At 42.8% G+C, this 27,549-nt stretch overlaps 2 protein-coding genes across 3 annotated transcripts in view; both read left to right on the top strand.

Annotated features, from left to right (window-relative positions):
- LOC115319183 (selenocysteine lyase) overlaps nt 1-13,940 on the top strand; it is a 33,934-nt gene extending 19,994 nt beyond the window's left edge. Inside the window, exons 8-13 of the mRNA XM_029979044.4 lie at nt 1,123-1,220; nt 1,360-1,396; nt 1,824-1,907; nt 7,455-7,545; nt 7,629-7,698; nt 9,605-13,940. Coding sequence (XP_029834904.2) covers nt 1,123-1,220; nt 1,360-1,396; nt 1,824-1,907; nt 7,455-7,545; nt 7,629-7,698; nt 9,605-9,761 — 537 coding nt within the window. The 3' untranslated portion in view covers nt 9,762-13,940. The remainder of the gene's footprint in view (nt 1-1,122; nt 1,221-1,359; nt 1,397-1,823; nt 1,908-7,454; nt 7,546-7,628; nt 7,699-9,604) is intronic.
- Nucleotides 13,941-19,208: 5,268 nt separating this feature from the next.
- LOC8039557 lies at nt 19,209-27,549 on the top strand. Of its 2 annotated transcripts, XM_040222258.3 has the most exons (7): nt 19,209-19,417; nt 19,450-19,793; nt 20,493-20,570; nt 21,149-21,220; nt 21,321-21,444; nt 21,519-21,998; nt 22,374-25,706. In XM_040222258.3, exons 2-6 carry the CDS (start codon nt 19,470-19,472, stop codon nt 21,776-21,778), a joined length of 858 nt encoding a protein of 285 aa, XP_040078192.1. In that variant the 5' UTR covers nt 19,209-19,417; nt 19,450-19,469; the 3' UTR covers nt 21,779-21,998; nt 22,374-25,706. The 2 variants fall into 2 exon arrangements, with proteins under 2 accessions (XP_040078192.1, XP_002413543.3); XM_002413498.5 differs by lacking the exon at nt 22,374-25,706 and adding an exon at nt 26,433-27,549 and having other exon boundaries at nt 19,209-19,793.

The following is a 27,549-nucleotide window of genomic DNA, read 5'->3' as shown; positions in this document are numbered from 1 at the left end:
TTCCCCCAATTCCTTGTTTCCGTTTGAGAGAGAGGGAGACCCTCCTCCTTTCTGCAGGTAGTAGCTCAGAGACCCGCTCCTGGGGGGAGGAGGGAAGTGTGCAAGAGGGAATGGAGAGAAGGAAACTGGGAACCGATTTTCTGCCTGCCAGAAGACGGTTCTGTAGGTCGTCCTTTAAAGGGGTACTCCGCCAATTTTTGAGCTACCTCAACTAACTATATTTTGTGACTCCCCGGCCTTTCCCCTTTCTGGTATGCTGTTTAGTATCGTGAAATTCATAATAGTTATTGCGAAATCGGCAAATGAAAATGATGCAAAAACAAACATTCAAATATACCCGCCCTTTTCAGGGCCGTGACGTCATTGGAAGGTTAGCTAGCCAGTCGGGCGAGCAGTCTAAAAAATAGAATATGCCAATCATTTGTTCCGTGCTGGAGCGCGGGGACTGGAGCGAGCTTCCAAAGCATTCATTTGACACCATGAAACTGCTTCAAATCAGTTGGGAACAAATTCTACAGTCCAAAGAGTGAAGCCCTGCACTTCCACTGACGTCACTTTGTCATTGTTGCCAGTAGAGACTTTCAGTTTGAAAAACACGGTGAGGACCAAAATTGTAAATTCAATAACTTTGTGAAAAAAACTTATTTTGACCTAATATTTGGGATACTATTTTGGCGATGTTGTTTGGCGAGTTTAGCAAAATTTCAAGAAAATCGGGGACCATGATGAAATCGGTGGAGTACCCCTTTAAGGCCGCTTCTTTCTTTAGGAACCATACTCTTACATGATTTTCCTCTCTTATCAGTATCAGGATGATTTCCATGTACAGTAGTTTGGTCGTGTGCATGTTTCCCGGAAGCTTGAGAATCCTATCCATATGTCTTGTTTATTACAGCATAAATGCCCCTTTTTGTCCTCTACCGAAAATTGACTCAGAAAAGCATTGAATCTGCAAGGAAAAAAAAAAAGGAAAAACCTTGAAAAGAAGACACCCCCGGATTTGAAGAGAAATAAACTGAGAAAACAAAACCCTACACCTTACGAATTCACCCCCCATAAAATGGGCTTTTTAACTTAACTATATTTAATAGCCATTCGTTTTTCTTTTTTTGCTTTGTGCAGTTTTACGGGCCTCGCAGTGGGGCGCTGTACTTTAGGGAAACCAAGCCGTTGTACCCCTTCATTCTGGGGGCTGGCCAAGAGAGGGGCTACAGGTCAGGGTAAGTTGAAAAGAAGAGCAATTGCTTAATTAGTTTGGCAGGCTTAAGATATTCCTCAGTATTGTTTTTGATTTACATGTCAGCTCACTAACATAGTGTTCCAAACCATGTTTTTTTTTTTTTTTCTTTTTGGCCTCAGCACACCAAATGTCTGCATGATCGCTGGACTTGGCACTGTGAGTTTGTATCAGCCTTCTAGCAACTTGGCATGCTTTAAAGCAGGGGTTCTCAAATGGGGGTCCATGGACCCTTTGGGGTCGCCAAAAACATTTTAGGGGTCTGCGAAGCCCTGCTTCATTAGTCAAGCCTGTCAATAAAAGTTGTCTTTCTTTCAAATTGAGATGAAACGTCCCAATTTTCGGGTGAGTTTTCTCCCGAAAAGAAGTCTACTTCACACAAGCCCTTAGCTATATCTGTTTATTAAATATTATCATAGCTAACCTATACCTTCCCCTCACCACCACAGGGTCCTCCATCATCTCTGCCGATCCACAAAGGGCCTGCGAAACGTCAATGGTTGAGAACCACTGCTTTAACGAATGAAGTGACCTGTTGTGTTGTCTAAGGAACCTGATTGAGCAAGATTCTTTCCCTTCCTCGTAGGCAGCATCCCTGGTCATAAAAGGCCTTGATGGCTTTCAGCGCAGCATGAGAGAATCCAGGGACTACTTGGAAAAGAAGCTTCAGGTTAATTTTTTTGCAATTTATTTCTTTTCTTTTACTTTAGAAACATACAAGTGGGCAGATGGTAGTGACTATGCCCTTTGTGTAGAGCAGTGACTTGCACTGCTTAGCCAACAGCATTTACCCCCACCCCTAATTTCTTCCCTACATGCTGTCTCCCATAAAACTGTCTGACTCATCAATTTTGTGGGTAATTTCACACTTAAACTTTTTGCACAAATCTTCTAGCCTCCCTTTTGTGATGGCGATCCTTTTGTCACCTGTTATTACATTGTTGTTGGCACATCAAAGTACTACTCCCGTTAGATCTGTCGTTAAAAATTACGCTTTTTTTATTGTAGTCATGACGACTACGTTTTTTAGTGTACTGTAGCATGAACAACTTTGCACGCTCAATATATGGATTTTGAAAATGATGTACCTTAAAATATCGGGGGTGCCCTCACCCCACTTTTACTGAAAGCTGAATTAATCTAGACATCGGGCATTCGTCCAACCAAGTCAAGCGGTTAAAGTATAATTTTCAGAGTTCCTGAGTTTCAGAAATGTTAATAGTGGGCAGTTGAATGAAGTGGGCACTTGTGCATTATTTTACGGTATATTGTCACGAATGATGAGGCGACAAAACAAAGAATAACTGAAGAAACTGAAATGTTTAATGGGGTGAACTTGTGCCCAAAACCAAAAAGGAAACTGAGGAAAACAACAGAGTGTCGCGGGCATTGAAGTCTGCGGTACAGCAGGATCGAACGCTGGGGCGAGACTGAATGTGGCTTGCCACGCGGAGTCCCTTATGTACGCGCGTTGTCTTCAGGAACAATCGGCGTAGAAGGCTCGGCGCTTAGAACATTCGGACCTCGAACAAGCAGCAGGATTCTCGAATTTATCAGGACACTAGATTGCAAGAATAAATAAAAGACTCGTCACTCCCAGGAATCAAACCCTAGCTTTTCGCATGGGAGGCAAGCACGATAATTGTTAGACCACGGCCGCGCTGCCTACTTGGCCAGCTGCGCGCGCAGCAATATAACATGCACTTGTTTCAGTCTAATGCTTTTTGTCTTTGGCTATATCTTGATTTTGCTCTATTTTTTTCGTACCTAAAAACTAGGAGACTCCAGTCCTCTAGTTTTTCAAGATTATCTCCAAATATTGAGTGGGCGCTTGCTCAGTAGTTTATAGTAAGGTCAAGAAAGGTTTGAGATTACCTATTAACCCAGAGCTACCTTAGCTAGCTTGCTCAAAAATCGGGTTTGTTTTGCAATTTTCAGACTGTTAGAGATTCTACTAGAGTTGTGAGAATATTCAAAATTTTGAATAGTAGTATAGAATAATACACTATTCAATATTCGCTTCAAGATGAACTGCGATATTTATATTTCTTGAAGTGTTGATCACGGAGGGTTAGCCTTGTCGAGCGCTACTCACCGAGCACTGGGCACTGCAGAGAACCAACACCCACAAAAGCAGAGCTGTACATAGAGAGAGTTAGGTCAATGGGAGGAGACACAGAACAAGGGCTTGACAGGCTCTCTTGGTCATCCAGAAGACAAATATAATCCCCTAGCGGTAGTAGCAGGAAATATGGTTGAAAATATGGTGTACATAATGTTTCGATTATGATCATGCAAAAAGATGTTAGAAACGAATGTGCTGCTCGAACTCTGTTTTGTTTGGATGGAGTTTGATCATTCAGACGGATTACACGGATCGTTCTGCTAGTCGCGCACACTTTTTATATCTTCTATATCATTACGCATCTTCCACCATGATCTTGCATGAATGTGATCAAAACATCATGTGCACCGTATTTTCAGCCATTGAGAGTTACTTCGACGCACTTATTAAGTTTGTTTCCCGCGACCAACGCCAGGGTATTATTCTCTGCTTCTGGTTGGCCACATTCGAATTTGTTAAGACGCCCTGGAACACGCCCAGCCCGCTTTCGGCCAATGGCACCCTCCTCATTTACCTCCTATACTTCCCAATGAATGGCCAGACTCGCTGTAAATATGGCTCTGGACAAAAGCAAACTCTGTGGGTGTTCCTTCTCCTCAGTGCACCCATGCTCAGTAAGAAGCGCACTTAAAGGGCCCATGAAATGATTTTTGGGTTGGGATAAATCATTTTAGATTGGGATTCTACTAATAGCACATCGTTTAGTGGACCAAAAGAAAATAGGTAGAAGGTCAAAAGCCCGACTTTCAGTGCGAAAATTTGAAAACAGAGCGGACTATGTCGTACCTCCTCCCCTTCGCAACCTCTCTGCCTTTTCACTGTGATACATCCGCTGTCCCAAAAGCGCGTCATCGGGTCCAAACTGACGTCACACGCAACCGGACCTCACTTTTTCCCTTCACCCCTAATCTGACATTTTGCTGGAAGCTACGCGCTTGCCGGACCAATCAGCCACCTCCCTTTCCTCACCTGACTTCATTCTCTGCAGCCACATTTGCCACGCTCACGTGGCAAGTGTGGCTGGCCCAACGGGCACGTAGCTTTAACAGCACTGTCAGCTTCGGGATGAACAAAGTGGGGAAAGCAACTTTTGTCTGAATTTTGAAGGACGGGCTAATCTTCTAGGGGGAGAATGGCTCTGTCCGACTACACAAACCAGATTCCGAGCGAGAGGGGCCTCCCTTCTTTTCGCCTTCTTTAACTGTTTGGTGGAATGGGCGATTTATGAGTTGAGGAGGAAAGCTAAACAGGAAAAAGTTGGAAAAGCGTTTCATGACCCCTTTAACTTGGGTAGCTTGCTGCGATCAACACTTGGAAAAGTTTGAATATTGTAATTAAATGCTTGGGAGAAAAGCACACTTTCAAAGCAGGATGGTGCACGTGCGTGCCTGAATAGAAATAAAAACTTGTGAACATTAATATTTACATTGCAGTAAAATTTTGAAAATTTTAACCATGACTGTTATGCAAGAGTATATTTTAGGCAAAAATGCCTTTACAACTTGCATTTTTTTTTTTTTTTTTCAAATTCGAGATTGAAGAAAGAGTAATTGTACAGTTGAACCCGGATATATTGAATTCAAAGGGGATCGTAAAATAGTTTGATACATCAATAATTTGATATACAAAAATATGTTAAATTAAGCTCGAGTTGAAGTTTCCTGGCATTTCTGCTAATACCGAAAGTCGCGACAAACGGAAGCTTACCAAATAGAGCATCCAAGAGCTGCTAAATACAGTAGGGCATAGTTGGTGGAGACCGCAAACATTGCCGCGATTACACGTGCACCTGGCCTGGACCTCCATGCAGCGGAAACAACAAAAGCACAAAAATAATTGAAAAAATGAAAGAAAAACCAATGGAGGAACAGCGAGATGCATAAAAAAAATCTCTTGATCCATAAAAAAAGTCAAACAAGCAACAAAAAAGAAAGCTAACTAAATTCAAGCAGCAAAAAAAGAAGAAAAAAAACAGGCAAGGCAATAACGGCAAAATAAAAAGTTAAACAAAGATAAGGCATTTAAAGTGTGATTGCACAACCATTGTTGCAATCATGCGAGTGCGTTCATTATGCAAGTAAATACGGTAATTAGGTATAGCTGGGCACCTCTGTACGTTTAATTTTACGTTAAGTCCATCCTTTACTTGCCAACCCAAGGCATTGCACTCTCTGAGGTCGCAGTCCATAAATATAATTAGCAGTGATGGAAGTGCTGCGTTATTTGCACCACATTGCGCCATGAATGAAGGTCTGCTACATCTCTTGCCAAAGTGCCATTTTTGCTAAGACTTGTGCCACACCTGCGCCGAGCTGGGGTTACGCCAAGCAGAAACGAAAATATTTTATTGTTGGTCGACCCTAGTTTCATAGAAGTAGGAGGAAAGGAAAATGGTACAAATATGTATTTTACAGTGTTTCTAATTACCATATAGTTGGTTTCATCTTAGGTCAGAACACGCACAAACACACATACTAAAAGCGCAAGTCATGGGACATTCGCTGCACTTCGGCGTAAATGCAGCTGGTCAGCTCTGGCGGGATATAAGCAAACGTTGCTGACTGGGAATTACAGTCACCTTTGCTTCGCTGCCCCTCGCCACCAAAACAAGCTTGGAAGGGCACGACCTAAAAATAGCAATTTTTAAACTTTTCTCGATTGTACATAGAAAGTTAGCCCCCTCCATATTTTCACCCAATCTGCCCTTGATGTTAGGTGGGCTATCTTTCGGGATTTTACGGTAGATTGCCGGTTGTTCTATAATTTTGGAAATCTGTGCAGAGAAAGATAAAAAAAAACGAAATGCCGGTTTATATTTGAATAAATACGGTAGTCAAGGTTGTTCCCATGCAGCTGTCGACTGAAAGAGCAGCGACCCTTGACTTCACTCTGGTTCCAATGCCACTAAAGAGGAGTGTCACTTTTAAAGCACAAGTGTAGGTTTTCATAATGGTGGTTGTTTTTTGTAATTTTTAATATTAGATTCTTGAGTTTGGTAGGTTCATAAAACTTGGGAGAAGCATTTTTTTTGACGTTTTAGTGGATATGCTCGTTTTGGCTGGCATTTCACAGAAATTATATTTACACGCTAAATGAACTACAAAGTGTAAAAGTGGGAGGGGAGGAAAGCCTTTTCTCTACCTAAAGTGTTGCGCTACGATTCATTTTTCAACCATTTTTATAGTACTCATTGTAAATGGAACCTACTTACCAGAGCCTTATCTCTAAAAAGAAGGCTCTGTGTTCCTTCTGTGCCTTATCTATTCTTATTGCAAGAGGTAATAAGTAATATGCTCTAGCATCGAAAGGTCAAATGCCGCTTTTATCACAGAGTTAGATTAAAATTAGCTTATAGATGGAGAAGAGGAAGCTTGGGAACAACCTTCATGAGTTTGGCTGAGTTTTCATTTAAGCATGGCACAACAGTAGTAAAAGGCCGTGATATTTTATTTGAAAACATTCGGCCAAAACCGCCATTCGCTTCAAATTTGCTTCAAACTCAAAATTCACTATTCACACATTACTAGGTTTTACTAATGCCAGTTTCCTTGCACGAACTCTTTGCGACGCCACCAGCTTAGAGTGCCCTAAATGAGACACGACACTGCTCTTGGCTGTTGTGCTGTGCTCTGGGAGTAACCTTATTGTATTTCGCAAACCAATCTTTAGTTTTAATTGAGCTAGGACAGGGGTTCTCAAACTTTTTGGTCTCGCGGAACCCCAGCAAGCCTCAAAAACTGCCGCGGAACCTCCACTCCCCCCCCCCCCCCCCCCCCCCCCCATATTTGCTGACTGAGATGCAACAGATGCACAATTGTAGGCAATTTTGCTTGTGTTGCTTCCCATATATGCCCACCATATGAATCACAATGTCAGTATAAAGTGAGATGGAGATGCTTTGCATGGTCCTGCCATGCAGCCTGCGGCATGGGGGGGTTGCAATATGGGTGTTCGCGGAACCCATGAGACCAGCTCGTGGAACCCCTGTGTTCCCCAGAACCCAGTTTGAGAACCCCTGAGCTAGGAAATTGTAGGAGTGTACCAACCCATTTCCTGGTTTTCAATTTAAGACAACAAAGGAATTGTTTCTAGGATGCTTTTGGCTCCAAGGTTTCCTTCAACCATCGGAAAGGAGCAGCTGCCCTGCCTAACACTTGCAGTGTCTCATTCAAAGGCATGAATGGTGAGCAATGTGTTTTTTGTAGGTATCTTTCTTTTTAATTTTTTATGTAGTTTCATTATCTTAATATGAGTGCCTTTTTCTAGGTCCAAACATTCTTTGCAAGGCGAAATTCGTACAAGCGAGCACTGGAGCAGCTTGCCATCACACTGCCGAGTGAGTGCGACTTTTTTTTTTTCAATGATTTTTATGGACTGCCATGATTGGATATAGCTAGGGTTCTATGTTTTCAGATAAATCCCCAAACGGAGAAAAATCCTCCCCGGTCAAATTCTCGTCAATTCGAATTTATCCGATGAAGTCGAAATTTCGAGGTCACTATGATAAAAAAGAAAAGGTGATCTGCAAATAGGTTTGGTTTAGGGTGAGTCGGTGATCCTAAGTAGAGGCCATATTAGTCTCCTTTTAAATCTCGGACCATTGACAAAAGAAGGTGTAATGTTTATCTCCTCTGAGGTTCGTTCAGGACAACAAGTCATGGTACTTCCAAGCCGCAAAAAAAGACACCGTTCCAGTTTCCAGTTTGAACTTTACTACTTATTGTGCTTCTCACAAAAGGAGGCATTTGGAGAGGGGGGGAGGTTGCTGAAATCACTTCAGCAATCCACCCAGCACTGCAGGCAGAGGGGGGGAGTGGGAAGCATCACTTTTCTAAGTTTTATTGCGGGCAGTTAGCAAGGTCAAGGGCTCCAATGCTGAGTCCAGCAGGAGAAATAAAACTTGATGCAAGCAAGTTCTTATGAACTGTATGCACTTTTATGTCCAAATATATATATACATATATATACACATGCACGCACGCACGGCAAAAAACTCACTTGAGACGGTTGTTGGAGTTTTTAAAACATATTATTCGTAGTTTGTTTTTAAAAACTCCGACAGTCTCAAGTGCGTTTTTCTGCCATATATACTTTTCGTCATCCTGCACTACGTTTTATTTTTTTCTCTCTCTCTCTCTCTCTCTCTCTATATATATATATATATTTTTTTTTTTAGTCTTGAACAATTGGGAATACGACAAAATTAAACTCAGAATTTCCAAAAATTTTAAATATAACAAAAATGCACTTACGGCAATACGGCAAAAATGCAAAAGAATAAATTGCGAAAACACAGACTCTAGAGATGACGGACGTTTTCCAGTCGGCCAAATTAACTGAAGCAGGCATCGCTTCCAAGTATTTCAGGCATTGTAATGTAATTGTGCAGGCACATGTAATTGTGCATGCACTTTTATCCGTCAATGCACTTTTTCTTTACATATCAGTTCTCTTTGCTGATCTGTTTGTTACATGATGATATGGGAACGCCATGGGAAAAAAAAAACTTATTTGTGGTTAGGTATATATTTACCAGAATTGACACAGCTAATCTCTCTTTTCTTTTGCTTGTGGAATTTGCATGCAATGAACATTTGTGTTTTGGGATCGGAAATAGTACTCATTGATAAATGTCATTGTAATGCCTGTTTACTCAACCATACAGATTTGTAGACCAGCTAATGATGACATATCTCCTTCCATATACTAGTTGGTCCTTGCGATGGTGTTCCTTCTTTTGTTGCTTTTCCAGCCTCTGGTTGCTAGTCACATTACATGTCTGTATATTCTTTGTGACATTGAGCAGTACGGCACCTCCTAGTACTGGTACATAACCGGTAAATAAGTAACCAACAGAATATATGCTTTGTCATGACAAAAAATCTATATTTTTTGTGGCTTGCTATGAACTCTGTGCGCGAGTGCTGCAGGCTTCAGGAAGAAGATTACATGTTCACTATAAATGTTTGTTTGAAGCATGTGCCTCGTGCATCATGTGTTCGTGACCAAATGATTCTTGCTATGTGTTGCAACAAGTACATAGCAAACTTATATGTGTTTCTAGTATATAAAGTGCAAGGGACAGACGAGGACACCAAGTAACCCACCTTAATATTTTAACATCAACGATCCTTGTTTGGAACAGTTGGATGAGATATTGCAGCTTTGCTATCTTATTTTGGGTCCAATGCTTACTTTTCTGGAGACTCCAACGGGGGGCAAACATGATGTTTTTCTGACAGGCCGTCGGAAGTTCTGCTCAACTCGGGAGTTCCCGCAGACAGCGCCCGTGGCACACTACGGCTTAGCGTCGGGAGGAACACCAGCCACGCCGACATTGACCTTGCAGTGAGGCATCTCCAAGATGCTGTGGCTTTACTGCAGAAACCTGGCAACTAAACATGGAGTTGCGGTACCATGGCTACTTTACCCCGCCAATGTTGTCACCACAATTTTTTTTTTTTTTTTGACATGCACATTCAAGTAGATTTTTATTTGCATTTATTTTGTTTTTGAGCCATTCGGGTTGAGATGTAGCTTAGACAAACTTTGGCTAGGTCTTTTGGGGTGGTCTTAGATGATAAACAAGCTTATTTTTGTTTTAATTTCACTCGGTTTGTTTTGCACCAATTCAGTTTACGCACTGTGTTTCCGCTAGTGAATACTTTAAATAAAAATAATACTGACTTAAAAAAGATGTTTTTCTCTTGAACGCATAATTTTCTCAGTGCCACAGTGATATAGAATAAATGGTATGCACAAATGAAGTACAATCTTTTTTTAAGTTGTCTCCATCTATTCAACTTCTTGTGCAAAAATGTTAATTTGGAGCTCTACTTAATTGTGGCATTGATATTGTGAGACAGGGACAGTTTGGTCAGATTATTTTCTACTACTTAAAGGGGCCCTGCAATCATATTTAAGCGTCTACCTTTTTTGCGGTTTCCACGTCTCTTGGGGTTCGGGCAAGCCAGCGGGCACGGAGAGAATAACTAAATATCAGTGCGTCATATTTTAACCGGACGACGCGGAAACCTCCTCCAACGACGAGGGCGACCCGCGGTACCGAAAACGTGCAAAATGTGACGTCTTTGGTCCTGGGCTTACTACTGGTCAGAGCGGCTAGAAGGTTCTTTTTAGTCGAAATACGAAATATAAGTGGCGCGAACCGTTTCAGTTATTTATAAAAGTAGTTTTTGTTCAGTATTTTAGATAAAAAAAAGAAACGAATGCAGTTCATAAAGTATGGGAACAAGAAACGACCCGTCGACATACCCGCCACCAAGCGGTGGAAAAGGCGGCGCGTACTAGAAAGGAATAGTGGGATCGGGCGCCGGCACGGAAAGGCCCCGGACGTACGCGGCGGCGCTGCAGTCGTATGGCCAGGAGGATCCGACCAGCTAGGAGCGTTCCGAAGGCCTTCGGCGAGAAGCTTTGTCTTGTGGTTTGGCCGTTTCGCGGTATTGCAGCGCAAAGTATAGCTCCCATTCTGAACTGGTCTTTACCCCGTGTTTGCTGTCGTTTGTGGCCAATGAAGTGTCATGCCGAATTAGTATTTAATCGTGCAGCAAATGCAATGAGAGCCGCTCTGGCTGCCCGCTGCATACAGCCTATCCAGAACAAGCTTTAATGTCGCCCTCTCGCACCGTCGACACGGAGTGCGGCAGCCGTGAGCGCTCGATGAGCTCACTACTTCTCCTCTAGTTCACGGCCACTCTCAAACGACCAAGGACGTCACGAGGGAGGTTATTTTTTGCTTGTTTTTGTAATTTTAATTTGCCTATAACTTTTAAATTAAAGGGAATTTCGAGAAAAGAAAAGTTTCACTAAGTTACTACGTTCAGTGCGCTCAGATTAGGTGCAAATTAAAAATTAGTAAAAAAGTCATTGCAGGGCCCCTTTAAGGCCTCTATATTTTCTCTTGGATAAGCTCATTTGTGAGTTTTCTAAAGTTGTTGATTTAGTGGTTGTTCTTTTGAGACATTCAAGTTGGGCAGAGGGAGCGCAATGAGTGCTGAGAAAAACTGGCTAAAAGTGCAATCCACATGGTACAAAGGGCATTCGTAAAGTTTGTATTATATGCGCCAAAAGTTTTAAAAAGGGGAACAGAAGAGGCATCAGCGCAAGCGTGCAAACGCTGCTAGGGCGTTGAAATAAAAATAGCACTGCTCATCGAGAAGGTCGATGCATGCACTCATCTGTTTTCTTATTTGAAGGGAAGTAATGCCAAGGAGGTTCATTTCAAGCTGGTGGCGGTGTTTGAGGACAACGCCCCAGTTTATAACACTGAGGTTAAAAGGTGCAGATGTTTCCAGGGTGGCTAAACAAGCCTGAAAGCATTTTGAGGACGACGACCAAGTGATTGCTGAAGTGGAGCGAATTCTGAACACTCAAAATGGGGAGTTCTATAAGGATAGCCTTCGGCAGGTTGTGTATTGCTGGCAAAAGTGTGCGACTTTTGAGTGGCGAATACATAGAGAAAGACTTGAACTCGTACCCAAATTTCATTGCTGAATTTTTCTTCCCTCATGACAATAATACAAACTTCATAAATGCCCCTCGTATAAAATTATGAATTATGTGTTGTGAATTATATGTGCAATATCATTATCATTTGTGTTTTTATAGCACATACAAACGGGTACTAGTGCATTGGAATGTCCTAATCTGACATCTTTTTATTATTTTAACAGCCTATCTTTTGTTACAGCCTTAATGCTCATCGAGCATTTGTGAAATTGTTCTGATTTGGGAGAGATGGAGAGAGAAAAACCCTTTATTCAGCCGCCCATGTCCGGGCAGAGGTTACTAGAGGGCGAGGCCTTCCGAGGGCCTTGGCAGGTTAAGTCGGAGCTTGGGGGAGTGTTGGCGAGGTCAAGGGGTCTCGCACATGGGAGATGTGCAGCGCTAGGCGAAACCAGAGGACAGGGCGGGTCTGCATTTGAGACATCTTCCATAGGATCAAAGTGAGGGAGCATATATCTTTTGGTCAATCCACGTGGTGTTTTGGAAATTTATATGGGGTTACGATAAGCTGCACAATATTTTTCCCAAAATGTCAGCTTGAGCTCATCGTTGCATCAGAGTTCTCTGTGCAACGCAACAAAAGTTGACAACTTCATTTGTCAACATCTGCCGTGAGCAGCAAGCTTCTTTCAATCTACAAAAAATATCTTGTTACGTGGTAAATTTTTGTCTTGAGTATCTATGTTTGCTTGCGAGCAGATTTGCTGCATTTATGTTGAGCGACCAATCAACCAGCAAAAAACCTCAATGTCTGAGAGCGTGTGCTCTTGACACGTGTGAAGACATGTAAGAAACAGTGCGTCCGTTACCATTGAGTGCCTTCTCAATAAAACAATGTGTAGATTGATGTACTTCCTCGTGTTCTCGATTTTTTTACTGGCCCACATCATTATGTGCAAACCAGATTTTGATCCTCCTTCTAAAAACTTGGATGACCTGTCTTAGGGAATCCCTAATCTCAATACGGCTTTTGTACGTCTTCTGTGCTCTTCGAGTTTAAAGTATGTCAGCTGTATCTCCTGTTCTTGGATGGTAACTTGATGGTACAATTATTTATTTGATTCACGGTGCTAAGAACCCTTCGGTGTGCTGACTGCACAAGAGAGGTAAATGACAACTTAGCTATTGCAATTAGCTATTGTAATTAGCTATTGGAAATTGCTTTGACATTGCTCGTCCCTTCGGAATTTGATGTTGAAAGAAGCATGTATTTATTTACGCATATTTCAGTGCCTTCGAGGCCGAGAGAATGTTTCACAAGTGAATAGTGGTGTAAAGAAAAGATACATCAAATTGGTATTAATAAAAGAAAAAAAATGAAATGCAGGTTATGGAATTTGAAAGCTGACAAATTGGTTATTGTGGCGATAGAAATGGCTAGTTTTTTATCTATGCTAGTTTTATCAATAAATGAATAAAAAATGGTTAGTGCAACAGCCAGAACACCTTTTTGTGGCGGTGGACAAGGTTATGCCATTGAAATAATGGTATTATATATGTCCAAAAACACCGTATTGTCTATGTTTTCTGGGCATTAAACAGTGTGTTTAGTATTGAGTATGTTACGAAGGTCAATGCAAAATGCTGGAGAAGTGTTAAACGTGATGATGTGAATGGTTGATGTGAATATCTGTGCAGATCGCTTCTGAGCAAATGGCGATTAGGACACCTCCCGGTCTGGCACCACAATCGCATCAACAGGTGCTAAAGGACTTTACAGACTCCTTTAGCATTGTTAGAAATCTTAGCAAAGAGCCAGGTTTTTGTTGATATATTGACATGGTATTTGGCATGTGGCGCCATCCGGCATCGGAAGGACGAAGGAGAGTGGGAAGGAGAGCTGCGTGGCGAGAGAGAAGTTCATTGAGAGCAACTTTCGGACAACTTCTAACCAGTTCGTAATCCTTGTAATCCGTTTATTAAACCCTTTAAACTGTTACATTCGGCAGTCAATTCAATCAGCAAGAGTCAACAATGCAATAAGCGAAGACAGTTGGTTACATTCATTCACATAACACCGTCAATGTTTGACAAAAGAAAATAAACCTTGGGTACAGATTCATGCTCAGTGTTTGGGATCGTTATGAGGTGCTCTTGCACTGGTCTATAATAATCTTTTCCAGACTATACATTAGCACTGGGTGATAGTTTGATTAACCTACTGGATAATTGCACTTAATTTTTAACCGGTTAATTGGTAGAAGTTTGACAAAACAAAAAGTAAAAATTAAACGGTGTCACTGTGCAGACATGGACGGGTACACCTGTATGAAGGGCAAGCTTTAGGTGAAATTTTAACTTAAAATAAACTAAGAATGGGATTTGTAACTCCAGACAAGTGCAGAAGGTTACATATGTCTTGGCCACTTCAGCGCCCTGCGAGTGTTTGTTTAGCACTCGAGACTTTTGTGAGCAATCAAATGACGTCGCTGTAGCCGAAGAATATCAACAAACCCCTTTGCCTTGTGCAGCTGAAGTAAGAATCTGTGAAGTGCGAGTGTTTTTGAACTGTTCTCAACTATACATCGAGGTTAATTCATAATAAAGATTGCATATAGTGCCACATATCACGTATACAAAAAAAAAAAAAAAAAAAAAAGAAATTGGATGCAACGTTTTAAAAAAATAGTATGCATGAAGATGAATGGGACCGATTGATGGGTGGCGATTAATTCAGTTAGAAATTTTAACCGAAGCCCAGCCCTACTATTCATGTTTAAAAGTTGGCATTTTACGTGGTACGGACCGCTTTAAGATGGTTAGTTACGATGAAACTTGATGGATTTTGAGAATGATAGAATATGTTAATAATTATGTATGATATAAGCTTCTTTGTGGGCTAATAAAGCAGGCATTTGCCAAGGTCTGCTCTGTATGAGAACTTTTTACGTAAGAACTAGGTACTATATTTGCAATTTTCCTTGTGGGTTTCTGAACCCACTTTCGTGGCTGCATCTGGTGCTGTGAAAATCTGATTAGCTCAGGTACGCTGGTGAGCGAACCTAGCAGCCATAAAAGCTTTCTGCTCTAGCCACTAGGTGCTCTTTTGATTTCGCAGAGCTGCCATCTTGATAATTGTAGAGAGCCTGCATTACAGAGCATAGAGGTAGGAAGCTTCTAGAGGCGACATGATGCTACCAGAGGTGAAATCGGGGGAGTCTTCTGGTTTGGAGGGACATGTCGCCAATGATTACCAAAACCAAAAGACGCTACTGGACGAAAAGGACAGCTGTTTTGGTCACCCTTGGGGTCGTTTCCATTGACTGCGGTCTCTAGTTCCGGCTTCACTTGGGATTTTCTCGTTTTGGCTTGCTCGAGCAGGTATGTCGCCTCTTCTTCTTCCTACCTCCATGACAGAGAGCATCCACCTGCTCAATCGGGGCCACATGGTTCATGTCCCGCGTTTGCAATACAAACTCCGTGGAGGTAGCAAAAGCGTTGACAATCTGCTAATGTTTCCTACTATCCGTCTTCACCACCTGACAAAGCGGCGCATGCGCACTTGCGGCCAATTCCTTTCGGAGAGGTTCGTCATTAAATTGCAAATGTTCCCTATGGTTTGAGATGGATGCCTCTCCAATCTAAGCTCTCGAAATAATTGCGGTGCCGCCACCGCCGCCTAGCAGCTGGAAACTTAAAATGCTGGCCGGCAGCAGCTGTCTGGATAAGCAACATGGGCAGGTGTGGGCACAGTCATGGTGTGGACACTGATCTCGATTTGGTAGGCTGGATCATGGATCGGGAGCCCATCGGTGGCACCATTGGCTGCCATTGCTTGACACCAGGCAATACACAAGTTTACAAGAGAAACACAAAACTATAAATATTGAAGCTTGTATGCATTGCTTGAAGGTGAGTGCTCTATGATGTTCTGCAATCATTATATCTAGTGTTTGGAGATCAAATCACAATTTGTTAAGCATTGAAACGCCGACTAAAAAGTCAAATGTGCCGGAGCACCACCGACTGCGCCGGCACTGCTAGCTTTAGTTGCTAAATAAAGCCGTTGTTCTGTCGTATTCTTTACCAGTCCTTCGCTCCTGTTTATCTGAGGCTGTTTTTCATCATGTTTAACTGTTACTAACTTGCCCAAATCACCACCCTACTTCTAAATGAAGTACACTTTCAAAAAGTGGGTGACACGCTCGGAGTTTTAGTTCGTCGCAGTCCTAGCAAGGATTCCAATAGAGATTTCTGTATGACAAATAGAGATTTCTACTGGACCGATAGATTTCTAATGAACCTATAGGAAATTTATTGGACCCATAGGGATTTCTATTTGTTCAGTAAAGAATTGCATTGGTCCTCTAGATTTCTGCTCGTCCAATAAACATGGCAACAGACCTTTCTGGAAAATCTGGTGCCCCCAGCGTCTGCTTTACTCATTATGACATTCAGACGTCGCAGGAAATTATCCAAGAGGCAAAGAAGTTGACATTGGTTTTGTGAAATCTGAAGGCAGAAGGAAATGCAAAACAGAGTATGCGATGAACTTCGTTTATGTGTGTGTTCTGAATCGTGCTGATACCAGAACATAAGAAATGTTCGAGCTGGCATGAGCATACATCCAAAGAGCCCCACAAGTCCCCTCGTTGCAACTAAAGTCGCTAGATCCTGGGAAAGTAACGCCAAGCTCCGCGTGTGGTCGCCATCTTGGTCCATGAAATGAGCAATTTCTCCTTGACCCCTCCGTTCTTGGTGAGCCTATCTAGATTCGCTGGTGACGGGTAGCTGAGTCGTTTTTTGTATACCGAGATTTTGCTAACCACACACCGGCAAAACAGGCGTACACGTTCGTACCACCACCAGATGCTGTGTCGGTGCTTGGAGGCACTGAAAAATAAGTTTAGTGTCTTAAAATGCGCAAGAAGAACAATATAATTGTAAGAGATCCATGGAGATGGGCCTGACTAATAAGTTGATCGCATACGAAGTGCCAACGACTTATATTGAAGAGGAATGCTTCCAGTACGATGATGCTCCATGGTGATCTTGGCGCAACTGGTTTAGAACGACCCCCTGAAAGCTTCGAAGATTTAAATGGACCAAGATGGCGATTTCCATGGCAACGTAGGCCGATTAGCCAATCGCCTTGCAAGGTTTTGGTCGTCTGTATGTTAGTATCCGTTTGTGTCCGGCTAGCAGGTAGGGAAGGCAATGGCACTACTTTCCCAGGATCCAGTGACTTTAGTTGCAACGTCCCCGGTATTTTGCGTAAGGGTCTGTGCAGAGAACAAGTCGTCTGCTTCTTGCGCAGGAGTTGCAGTGACGTCAGAACAACGCCGAGCTCTGATTGGCTTTGATTGAAAGGGGGGGGGTAGACTGCAATACTAGATGCCTTGAGGTCTACCCACTATTTTTTTCAATCGGCCAATAAGATCTCGGCACTGACACCATCGCAACCCTGTGCAAGAAGCAGACAAACTTTTGCTCCGCATATTGGACCAGACTTCTATTAAATCAGCCGAAGTGAAAACTTCCAGCAAGTGTAAAAACATTATGAATAGACAAAATGTAACAAAAAATTGCTTTTTTTTTTTGTTTTGTTTTGTTACTTTGGATATTTAAAGAATAGATGCAGCACACTTATCACCAATGTTACTAAAACACTCATTTGGGAAACTCGCCGTCAAAACCTGGGCCGCTGGCGTCCACCGAGACCGAGCTAAATACGACAACAGCGCCACTCTTTATCATTTGTCTGTACTGTGGTCACCTTGAGCCAAGGAGGTTAGAAGTACTAAGAGGGGGCACGTTGCAATATTGGTGAAGCCTATTTAAACGATTTTGTGCCCAGCGTGACCGTGGATCTCTCTGGCGATTGGTGCGCGTGACATGTCACGTGCGAGATGGATGGTTGATTGTAGGAGGATTCCTTGCAGGCTTGTGCGCGCTCCGTCCGGTAGGTTTTATCAGATCGAAGGCTAGACTGTGGTGTATTCTAGTACACCATAGCTAGACGAAGGCTAGCTAAGATCACGTGATGTGGTCACGTTGGTGTGGTAAGTGGGGAGAGTAAGGAGGAAAATGAGAAAGAGGCGAGGCGTCAAGGGAGCATCGCTTGTGGAGGCCACGCGGCTGACGTCATGCCCTCTCCTACCATGCCTTGAGCCAACGTCGTTGCCTTGAGCTTTTAGAAAGCATGCTTTTGCATAAAAACAAACGGAAAAGACTTTTTGTATGAAATTTATTGGAGTTTAGTACAAAATAAGGGGCGCGTGATGTTTCTAAAATCTTTAGTTTGCAAGGTTTTGCAGCTGTTTTTATACAACCATGCCTTAGCGGTGCTTTCAGGTAGCGCGTCCCGACCGACCTGTGTGCATTTTAATTTCGGTAGTAAGACGTGGCGCGTCCGCTGGGGAGATAGGGTGGCACCCCTGTAACCTCTTCCGCTGTATCTGTTTCGGCGCCAAAATGGCCGATTGATTAAAGCTAAACTAGAAGTAACGTGCAGTTCCTCGAGTGGCCACTGCGGGAGAAATGGCGGCGTTGTGTTCGCCAGGGCCGTACCCAGAAAAAAATTTCGGGAGGGGGTTTTGGGGACAACGGCGGCCATTTTGAAATTGTCTATTGTCTTATTTTCGTCTATAAATCATGTGCATCGGTGGCATATAATGGAAAGTTACAGCAAACCGGAGAACCGGTCCCGGTTTGGTACCCGGTAGCCGACCGGCGCCACTGCGCGTGCGCAGAGGTGGAGATTAAAATCGGCTGGCTGCCAGTGCACCGACCAGGGCCGTACCCAGAAAAAAATTTCGGGGGGGGGGGGGGGTCAGAACTCCCTAACCCCCCCCCCCCCCTCCCCCCCCCCCCTGGTTACGGCCCTGTTCGCCATTAGCTCGGTTCTCGATAGTTCTCGAGGACAGATCGGGGCCACTTTTTCAGAGCAGTTTAGTTGGTTTAGTAACGTTGCTTATCACGGACTGATTGAGGTTCTCAAAGATGTTACTAGCTCTGGCAAAATTGTTTAATTAGATATAAACTTCATTTTCAAATGAAATATTATCAAAGCTAAAAAGAACATAAAAAAAAGGCCAAAATTGCTTTCCCATTTTACTACACCTGATGCAAGTTCAGAACTTTACTTTTATTCGTTTCCTTTATCCTGTTTAGTATATATATATATATATATATATATATATATATATATATAACACCTCACTATATCACTATAATATGTTAAGGCTATCTGCTACATTTATGTTAGTGGTTGTAATTTCTTTTTTTACTGAGTTTCGTTTTGACTTGACCTGGCACTTGGACACCTGATCGCTATGACATCAATATACGCGTACCACTGATCTCTGCGACGGTTGCAGAGCCGTGCGCGTACTGCGCGTACTACGCGTACGAACGTTACGTTACCAACGTTACATGGTACTGTATTCGTACATTGGTGCAACGGGTGCACTACGTGGTGTACGCAGAGCCCGAGCCTCGGTGTGGCCCGGGCATAGTCACAGAGACGACACTGACGCCCCTGATCAGTGACTGTGTGTTTCGTTCCTACCATACCAACGAGCTAGGTTCCTACGGGAGCTGAGGATGAGTAGTAAATGCCCGTGATCGTCCCTAAAAGAAATGCCTCCAAGATGTTGTGTGCGGAACTGCCCCACAGGTTCTGCATCCGAAGATGGCACTGTGCTGACGAGCCTGCATAGGTTTCCAAAAGATAAACGGGATCAGGACGAATGGCTGGCTGCAATTCCTACGGGACAGTTACGAGCGCAACGGAAACCGGACGCTGCACGATTTATATGCTCTTTGCACTTCGTGAAGGAGGACTACACTGAGTTTTCAGGTGTCAAAAAGGCACAATTGCGGAGGGGTGCCTCCCCGTCATGTTTTCCTCGTGATGATATTGATATCACTAAACCACCAGTAGTGAAGCGACGAAGGACAGAGGTGAGTCGTTCTTTAATCGGTTAACGATATTTATACTCGGTGAGCATGCCGTTTTGTCGCCGTGTTTGCCAACTCTCCAACTCAGAATTGATCGTCTGCTCTACACATCTCCCATTGCTTCAACTGTTAGGCTCGTTCCACGTGCTATCACTATTCCACGAAATCGTAATCGAATTATCAGGTAACGAATTTTTCTGGGACAGTGACACATGCACAGTATATGACAGTTTACAGCATTGGGTGGCACTCAGTTCAAACGACGTTACAGCGCGACTCCTGTAACATAACAGCTGCTCTGCTGCGCAGAAGCTTGCGTCACTTTTTTTTGTTTTAGGAATTCGCAATTCGAAATGGTAGTAAAATAATATGTTTAGTAAAATTCCCGTGTATAATTGCTGCTGCACACGACTAACTAACACCATGACAAAACATTTTGTTGCCTTTGTGCATGTATTAGAATACTGATTTTACCTGAAAATGTATACAAAACGCATAACTTTCTGCAGCCATTGCGACCAAGTGCATGCATAGGTCACGTTGTTCGTTATATCTCGGGTAAGTTCATTGGACTGTCTGACGGAAGTGAAGTGATTGCCGGGGAAAATATATTCCTCTCGTTACGAGCCCCAAATTTGTATCCAAAAGCTTTTAGCTGTATTAGATTTCCCGGTTTCATGTTTTCTTCCATTGTTTTCTCAGGATTCTGAAGGCACAACAAGTCAGCCATCCGTGCCAGATGCCACGGCCACGTGTACGTCACTACTTGGAGATTCCCACGTAAGCGCTTAGTTCCCGCAACCATTGCGTCTAAGTGCAAGCATACATCAAATGGTTTCTCCAAACAGCTCAGCATCCCAGGGTCACCCTAAAGAAAGTCTCCCGTTCCATCCGGCGATGTGTGGGCTAGCTCGTTTTGAGGCCCTCTGTATGTAATTGAATGGAAATTAATCTCTTAAACAGAGCACCCTCTATATAACAAATTGCTTTATTCGGTTTCATATCTTTATTGTTGTTTTGAATGCATGAATGCAGAGGGGATCGGTGGCCGAGTGGCTATCGCACACCAGCTCGGAGCATGTGGAGCGAAAGCTCGCGCTGCAAAACCCAGGGATCCTGGGTTCGAACCCCACCCCTGCCCGTTTCAATCTGGATGAGCATCGTACCGGCGTGCGGTCAGGTATCACTGTTGCGTGGGCACGTTACAGACCCCAGATTAGCAGTCGTACTGCACTGGCAAAATTGCTCATCTACAGTGTAAACCAGTGTTGCCCATCCTGGCAGACCAACCATATGCTGTATAAAACACTAAACGTCCAATTTGTTGTTTGTTTGTTGTATTGAATGTATGTTTTCAGGAGGACAAGGCTGGCTACACGGCACCTACGTCTGAACCTGAAAAAGTTTCAGAACCTCATGAACTTCATATGGTTAGTTCATGTACGACATACAATGCAGACATAGTTTCCTCAATATGACTTTTGCGATCAGATGAAACCACTTTTTCCTGTTTTTTTTTCCTTCTTTTAGGTTATGGTGGTGCCAGAAAAGGTGTGTAAAAGGTTGCGAACTCGAGACAGAGGAACATGGGCTTTTGTGTCAACAACTTTTAAAAAAACACAAACCAACAAGTTGGAACCACCTCATTCGCTTTGTATGTATGGGATAAATAGATGTTGATATATGAGAGGTAAAGAATTTGACTAAAAATGGTCGCTTTTTTTGCAGCCACAGTGCCAAAGGTGCTAGTCAGTCGTGGCACGCAAACTGAACCCTTGAGGACATCGACTCCAAGCTGCTCTAAGGCAACTCTGGCCATTGCTTGGCAGATCAACATCGCCTGTGCCACAGACCGCGTGTTCAGCCGCGTGCAACCCTCATCCGAGGCAGAATTCCCTTCCGAGGAAGAGCTCTTTTTCGTGGAAGTGTTGCCCCCCAAGAAATGGTCCCTACCTGAGGAAGAACCCAAGGAGGGTTTTGGAGACTGAGCCAGCTACCCAGCTACTCTCAGAATTAAAACTTTACCAAGCAGCGAGATCTTCAAAAGCAGAAACAACGTACGCGGCAGAGCCTTTCCCAGATGAAAAGCCTCCCTCACCGACGGAGTTCGTTTCCGAGACAATTGGAATGCTCTCAGAGTCACCCTCTCAAGCGGATGATGGGGATATCACTTTCTGCCACGACATCGCAGGATAAAAGATTTAAAAGGTATTTTGGTATTATGCATATTTTATTGCTAGGCTGCAGTCTTTTTTTTTCTTCACTAGTGTACTAATATAAGTGAGGGAATATCACTAATATAGATTTTTTGAGTGAAGAAACATTACATGTAAACTTGGTAGCGGCTTCTATTAGCACTCCAATGTGTGTAGCTTCCATCTAATAGTAGTATTTTTTTTTCTTAAAGTTCATGGTGGTTCAAGGTTTTAAATTGTGTTATTTGTAAGTAAACATTATGAAGCATAACAATAAGTCACACATTGTACTGCTGTAGTTGCAATAATTATAAATAAGAAATCAGCCTTTTTTCTGTACAAAAAGCGTCGGTCTGGATCAGGACTCCTCTTGCTTTTTTCCTTGCAGGGTCACGTACAGGGACGACATTGTGAACCATATATATATTGAACTTGCAAGCCATCTGTTACATTTTTTATTTTAAGGAACACTATCAATGAAATTGTAAATTTTATGGTTACCAGAAGACCAAAAGCACTGATTAAACAAACATTGCGCACCTAAATGCGAAACGACTCCTCGTGCTTCGCAAGGACTAGCTCCGCACGACTCCTGTGCAGTGAGGCATCACAGCTAGTGCAGTGAGGCATCACAGTCTGTACAGGGAGACATAGCAAACCTTGCTGGACCTCCGATTTTGGTTCAGCTCTGTTCATTTTTTTTTTAGCAAATCTGGGACCCTGCCACAGAGTGCCTTATTTCACACACAAACACACACCTACACTGTAATCTAAAGTTTTATAAAAAACAATTGGAGGGTGCCAGTTTTGCTTTTGAAGGGGCAGTGCAACGATATTCGGACTTTAGAGCCAATTCACTGCAGGAATTAATCTGTGTCGCTTATAAAACGAAAAACAGAACACCATTTTTTCTTTTGCGCACACTAGTTTTTATTTTATAAAGGGGCGGTGCAACGATCTTGGATTTCGGCCAGTTAACTGCAGGAATTCATCTGTGTCACCTGTAAAACGGAAAACCATTTTTTTATGCGTGTGCTGGTTTAATATTTTAAAAAGATGAAATAAATCTAAGGTCAAAAGGTCCCTCATCTCTCGTGCCGTCTTTCGAGTGACATCTCTGATCGACCACCTGGTTTCCCGTTAGGCTCCGTCCTCGAAGACCCTAGCCGTTTCCTCCGCGGTTGTCATTTTTTTAAGGATAAGCATCGCCGGAGGCCACGGCAAGCAATCGACACAAAAGACGGTTTACCACGGGGCTGACGGCAAGGGTAGCAGTGGAGGGGGACAGGTTTTGTTGCCTTCTGTGTGTCCCCCTGTGACGCGCCACCTGCAGTGCCTGTAACTGCCACGCGCGGCTGCAGATCGAATATAATTTGTTTTTTCCTTTGCGATTACGTGGCAGAATAGCAGTTCTTCTGGGGAAGGTGGCACGTTTTTTCTTGCTGGTGCCTAGATAAACCATATAAAAAATACAAACTGTAAATTCTTTGAATATTATAGCTATTGCACTGCCCCTTTAAACCCTTAACTGTTTCGGACAAGCCTAGCTCGTCAATGGGGGGCCGTCCCCAGACTGTTCAGGGGGTAGCGTGTCTCGTCTGCTTGCCCCAGTTGAAGCACTCAACTGTTTTGGACGAACCTGGCTCGCACTTCACTTTAATGCCTTAAGGATCCCCTAAGGGGGTATTACATAAGGGGTGGGATTACATAATAATCTAACATGTCTTGCAAGGTAAAATTGTATGCACAAACACAGAGGACGGACACAAAGGAGTGGACACGGACAAGCGCTTGTCCTTGTCCACTCCTTCGTGTTTGTCCTGTGTTTGCACATACAAGTTTTTCAGTACCATGAACCAATTAGTCTAGCAACAAGTCTTGCTAAACTATGTTTTACAAGCCATGGCTTAGTTTGCGACTGTGCCAACAAATATCACAGAATTTTTTAAAATTTTGCTGCCATTCCTTTTGTGGCCAGAAATCTGATTTTGAAGGCAACAAGTTTGATTTTGAGGAAAAAAATTAGGCAATTGAGGGTCAGAAATTTACAACTAAAAACGATTAGGTGGTCAACTAGCCTGTGTGCTCTCTTATATAATGCAATAACAACATTTACACCTTTAACTCCAAACTTTTTTGATAGCAATGACCAGACCAAACCCCAAAAGAAGCGGAAGCTCATCGTGTAGGAGAGGTCACACCTGCATCTCCAAGTTTTGCAGTGTATGCCAGTTTCCATGCAAAAAATGGCACCCATCTAAAAGTGACCCTGGTACAAAATTGATCACACTAGGCACTGGACAAGCGAACCAGAGCTGGCGAGCAGGCGCGGGGGGAGTGTCTTCTCCGCTGCTCTTCTGTTCAGTGGACAAAAAAATGCCACCGTCACATTAAGAATGCCCTGGCTAATCAATGTCCCAAGTGATGTGTTGGCACATTCTACCGGGAGGGGTACCTTTTACCAGCTCTAGCTCATGTAAGCCCTAGAATCACCATTTTGCAGCTGATTCTCTCCAGTCTGAAAGAACAGTATGCAGACAGCAAATACAGCTCTTTCTGTTAATTACTGCATGCACAACAGCTTGAAATACCAAGTCATGTGTGATTGTTATATGCGATGAAACATTAAAAGAATGCTGAGTATACTACATACTTCTTGAAAGTGGAGGGCTTCCAGTAACATCAGCCAAATTAAAGTTTCAAAAGGTGGAATGTCATTTGAGCTTTTTGTACGAAGTGTGAATAGAGGATGCATGGCTTTTGACTAATGCAGCGTCGCCTAGGAGCACAACACCGAAGTTGGGGACGCACTGGACAAGGGTGTGACCCATCGAAGCACAAGCCACACCTTCACAGCATCCACCTAGCGCAGGGGGAGGTGGAGGAACGCAGCATCTAGCAAAAACCATGCACCCGCTGTTCGTGCTTCATTTGGTGCCAACCATACATGAGTGACCTGGGTCAAAACATTTCAGATGTGTTGCTGCCATTAAGCAAACTTTGAATCTTATTCAGAAACACCTTAAATATTGAAAGGTCCTTAGCAATTCCTGGTCTGTGGTCTAGCTGTACTATAGTCTTTAGAGCATACAGTGTGACACACAGCTACCGTGAACAAGCATTTGCCAGTTTTTCTGGTTTTCTCTTATGCCCGAGTCACACTAGAGCGACAAACGAATGAACGATAGCGACAAGCCTCAAACACATGCAGCATGCTCGTGATGGCACCTTTGGCAGGCAATTAGTCGTTCGGTGCTTGTGAAGTAAGCACGAGTGATTGCAGGTGTGCCAAAGATACCCTCGCGTGCGTGATGCTAGTGTTTGAGCATAGCCTCCTTTATTCTACAAAGCCTGTCAAATAGCAAAAGACTGGTTTGAGGCTTGTCGCTGTCGTTCGTTTGTTCGTCGCTCTTGTAGGACTCTGGCATTAGAATTGAAATAGGGTCAACAAAACAACCAGTTTGCTGAAAGTTCTAATTTGAGGCACTAATCTTGAGTGGTAAAATTTTTTCTTTGTTCACACCCAGTTTCTAGATCTTGAATAGTATATGAAATCGGCAACTGATACCAAATATTTTTCAGGGTGAAAAGTAAAAGCCAAAGCAAGTAATTTTCTGATCGGACATTCCCATCTCCACGCCAATATAGAATTGAATTTTTAAAACTCTGAATTTAGTTATCATTGCTACGTAGTAAGTGATTTGGTAAAAAAAAAAAAAAAAAAAATTCTGACAAGTAAAAAAAAAATCATAGTTCTAGCTAGGGGTGTCGCGAACTTTCATCGAACCAGATTTTTAGGTCGAACTTTCGGGGTTCGACTGGGTCGAGTTGGTTCGACGAACCATCAAACTTTTCACCAGATTCGACCGGTTCGACTTTGTGGACACTGTGGCCAGACCTTGATACATGCTTGTCTGGGTTTAGAGAATTTTTTTAAAGAAAAGGGTTATTTTATTTTATAAACAGCTGCAATTAAAATAAACTAATTCTAATCACTGAAGAAGATAACTTTTTTTTTTTTTTTGTACTGTATTAAGTGAACAGCGCTGTCCTTAATTTATTCCTTAGCCATCCCCATCCAATCCGAAGCCAACTGGCTAGCCTGTCGCGCATGCGCACACGAGTCGAACCTCAATACAAGGTTCATCGAATTTTCCACTAAAAGTTAGAAAAAGTCGAACCTGGTCGAACTCGAACCTCGGCCGGTTCGCGACACCCCTAGTTCTAGCCTAATTTAGCGTATCTACTCTCTGTAAAGAGAAATTGGTGTTTTTTATATTTGTGGCATATTAGAGAAACAAAGTCTAACACTTTTGCGTTATCTGCAGTCCAATTTCAATATTTAGAGCAAGATACTTTGTAACATGTAGTAAACCAGTGCTACAACTTGTAAATTTGTTCAAAATGCACACACTGTAATCAGCGTGGAAAAAAATGTTTTTTGCAGCGCACCAAGAGGAAACTGCATTCCCAACACCGCCGTGCTACTCAGAGTCCTTTTCTGTGGTGCTCTTTTGTGGATGGAAGAGTGCACGACGACTGGCACTAACCACATTATTTTGACAAGTTTAGAGATTAGTCGAACGACATCTGCCATTTTCGAATAGTGTTGCTATACTGTAGTCAAATGTACTGAACACAGCAGAATTAAAACTCGTGTTCATTTGCTCACAGAGTCAGCCCTACACCGTCAAGCGCCCTGGGCAAACTCTGATTGTGGTGCCCCCCCCTTTTTTTTTACACGCTTGTCTACTAGTTACGGCATCACTTTAGTAAATATGCGAGTAGTGGCCCAACACTAGCGTTCTGTCGGAAGGGAACCTCAGTTTAAAAATGAACGGCGATCGAGCATATAGCGTCGTGTCGGGCGCCATGTTCAAATAAATCAATGCTAAAAGAAAATTCATGGCTTCCTGGACAACCACTTAGGTTGCCGCACCCCCTAGGGCCAGCCCCATTTGCACAACTTGGGCAAATTTTTTTTCACAAAAAATTTTTAACAATTTGGGAAAACAGTTTTTTTAACCCATAGCTCACTTTGTATTGTCACGAAGTGGGCTAGAGTGTGACACTTTTAGCCTCAAGATGCAGTGGCCAATTGTTTTTGTCACAGTTGGACAGTTGAAAATATGCACATGTACGACACCACCCTAGGTGGCAGAAGTTTATTTTTGTTAGGTCTGCGATTCTCCGAAATTCTGAGTTTAATTCTGCTATGTTCCCTATTTTCTAATATAAATAATATCCAATGTGCACAAACATGCTAAAAATTTATAAGAACTTGCCTGTATTGCATACATGGGTAAATTACTTTCAAAATGTAATTTAATTACAATTACAATTATTTTGCTCCAAAGGTAGTTTAACTACATTTAAAATTACTACTATGTGAAATTAATTAATAACAATTACGAATTACTTTTAAAAAGTAATGCAATTACTTTACAATTATTAATTTCTGAGAGCTACCCACCTTGGGCCATGTAACTTGAAACGAGTTAGATGGCCGCTGTATAAATGTCACGTATTGTACTTTTCTTTTATTAAATTTGTTAAATGAATTA

The sequence above is a fragment of the Ixodes scapularis genome, unplaced genomic scaffold (genome assembly GCF_016920785.2).
Source record: "Ixodes scapularis isolate PalLabHiFi unplaced genomic scaffold, ASM1692078v2 PGA_scaffold1__304_contigs__length_218370807, whole genome shotgun sequence".
Lineage (NCBI taxonomy): Eukaryota > Metazoa > Arthropoda > Arachnida > Ixodida > Ixodidae > Ixodes > Ixodes scapularis.
Note: the sequence above shows the minus strand (reverse complement) of the source record. Positions and strands in the feature narration are given on the sequence as shown.

Coding starts and splice junctions, on each gene's coding strand:
- LOC8039557 (XM_002413498.5), top strand. CDS start 19,470: ATGCCTCCAAGATGTTGTGTGCGGAACTGCCCCACAGGTTCTGCATCC. Junction 20,571..21,148: donor CACTACTTGGAGATTCCCAC/GTAAGCGCTTAG, acceptor GTATGTTTTCAG/GAGGACAAGGCTGGCTACAC. Junction 21,445..21,518: donor GGAACCACCTCATTCGCTTT/GTATGTATGGGA, acceptor CTTTTTTTGCAG/CCACAGTGCCAAAGGTGCTA.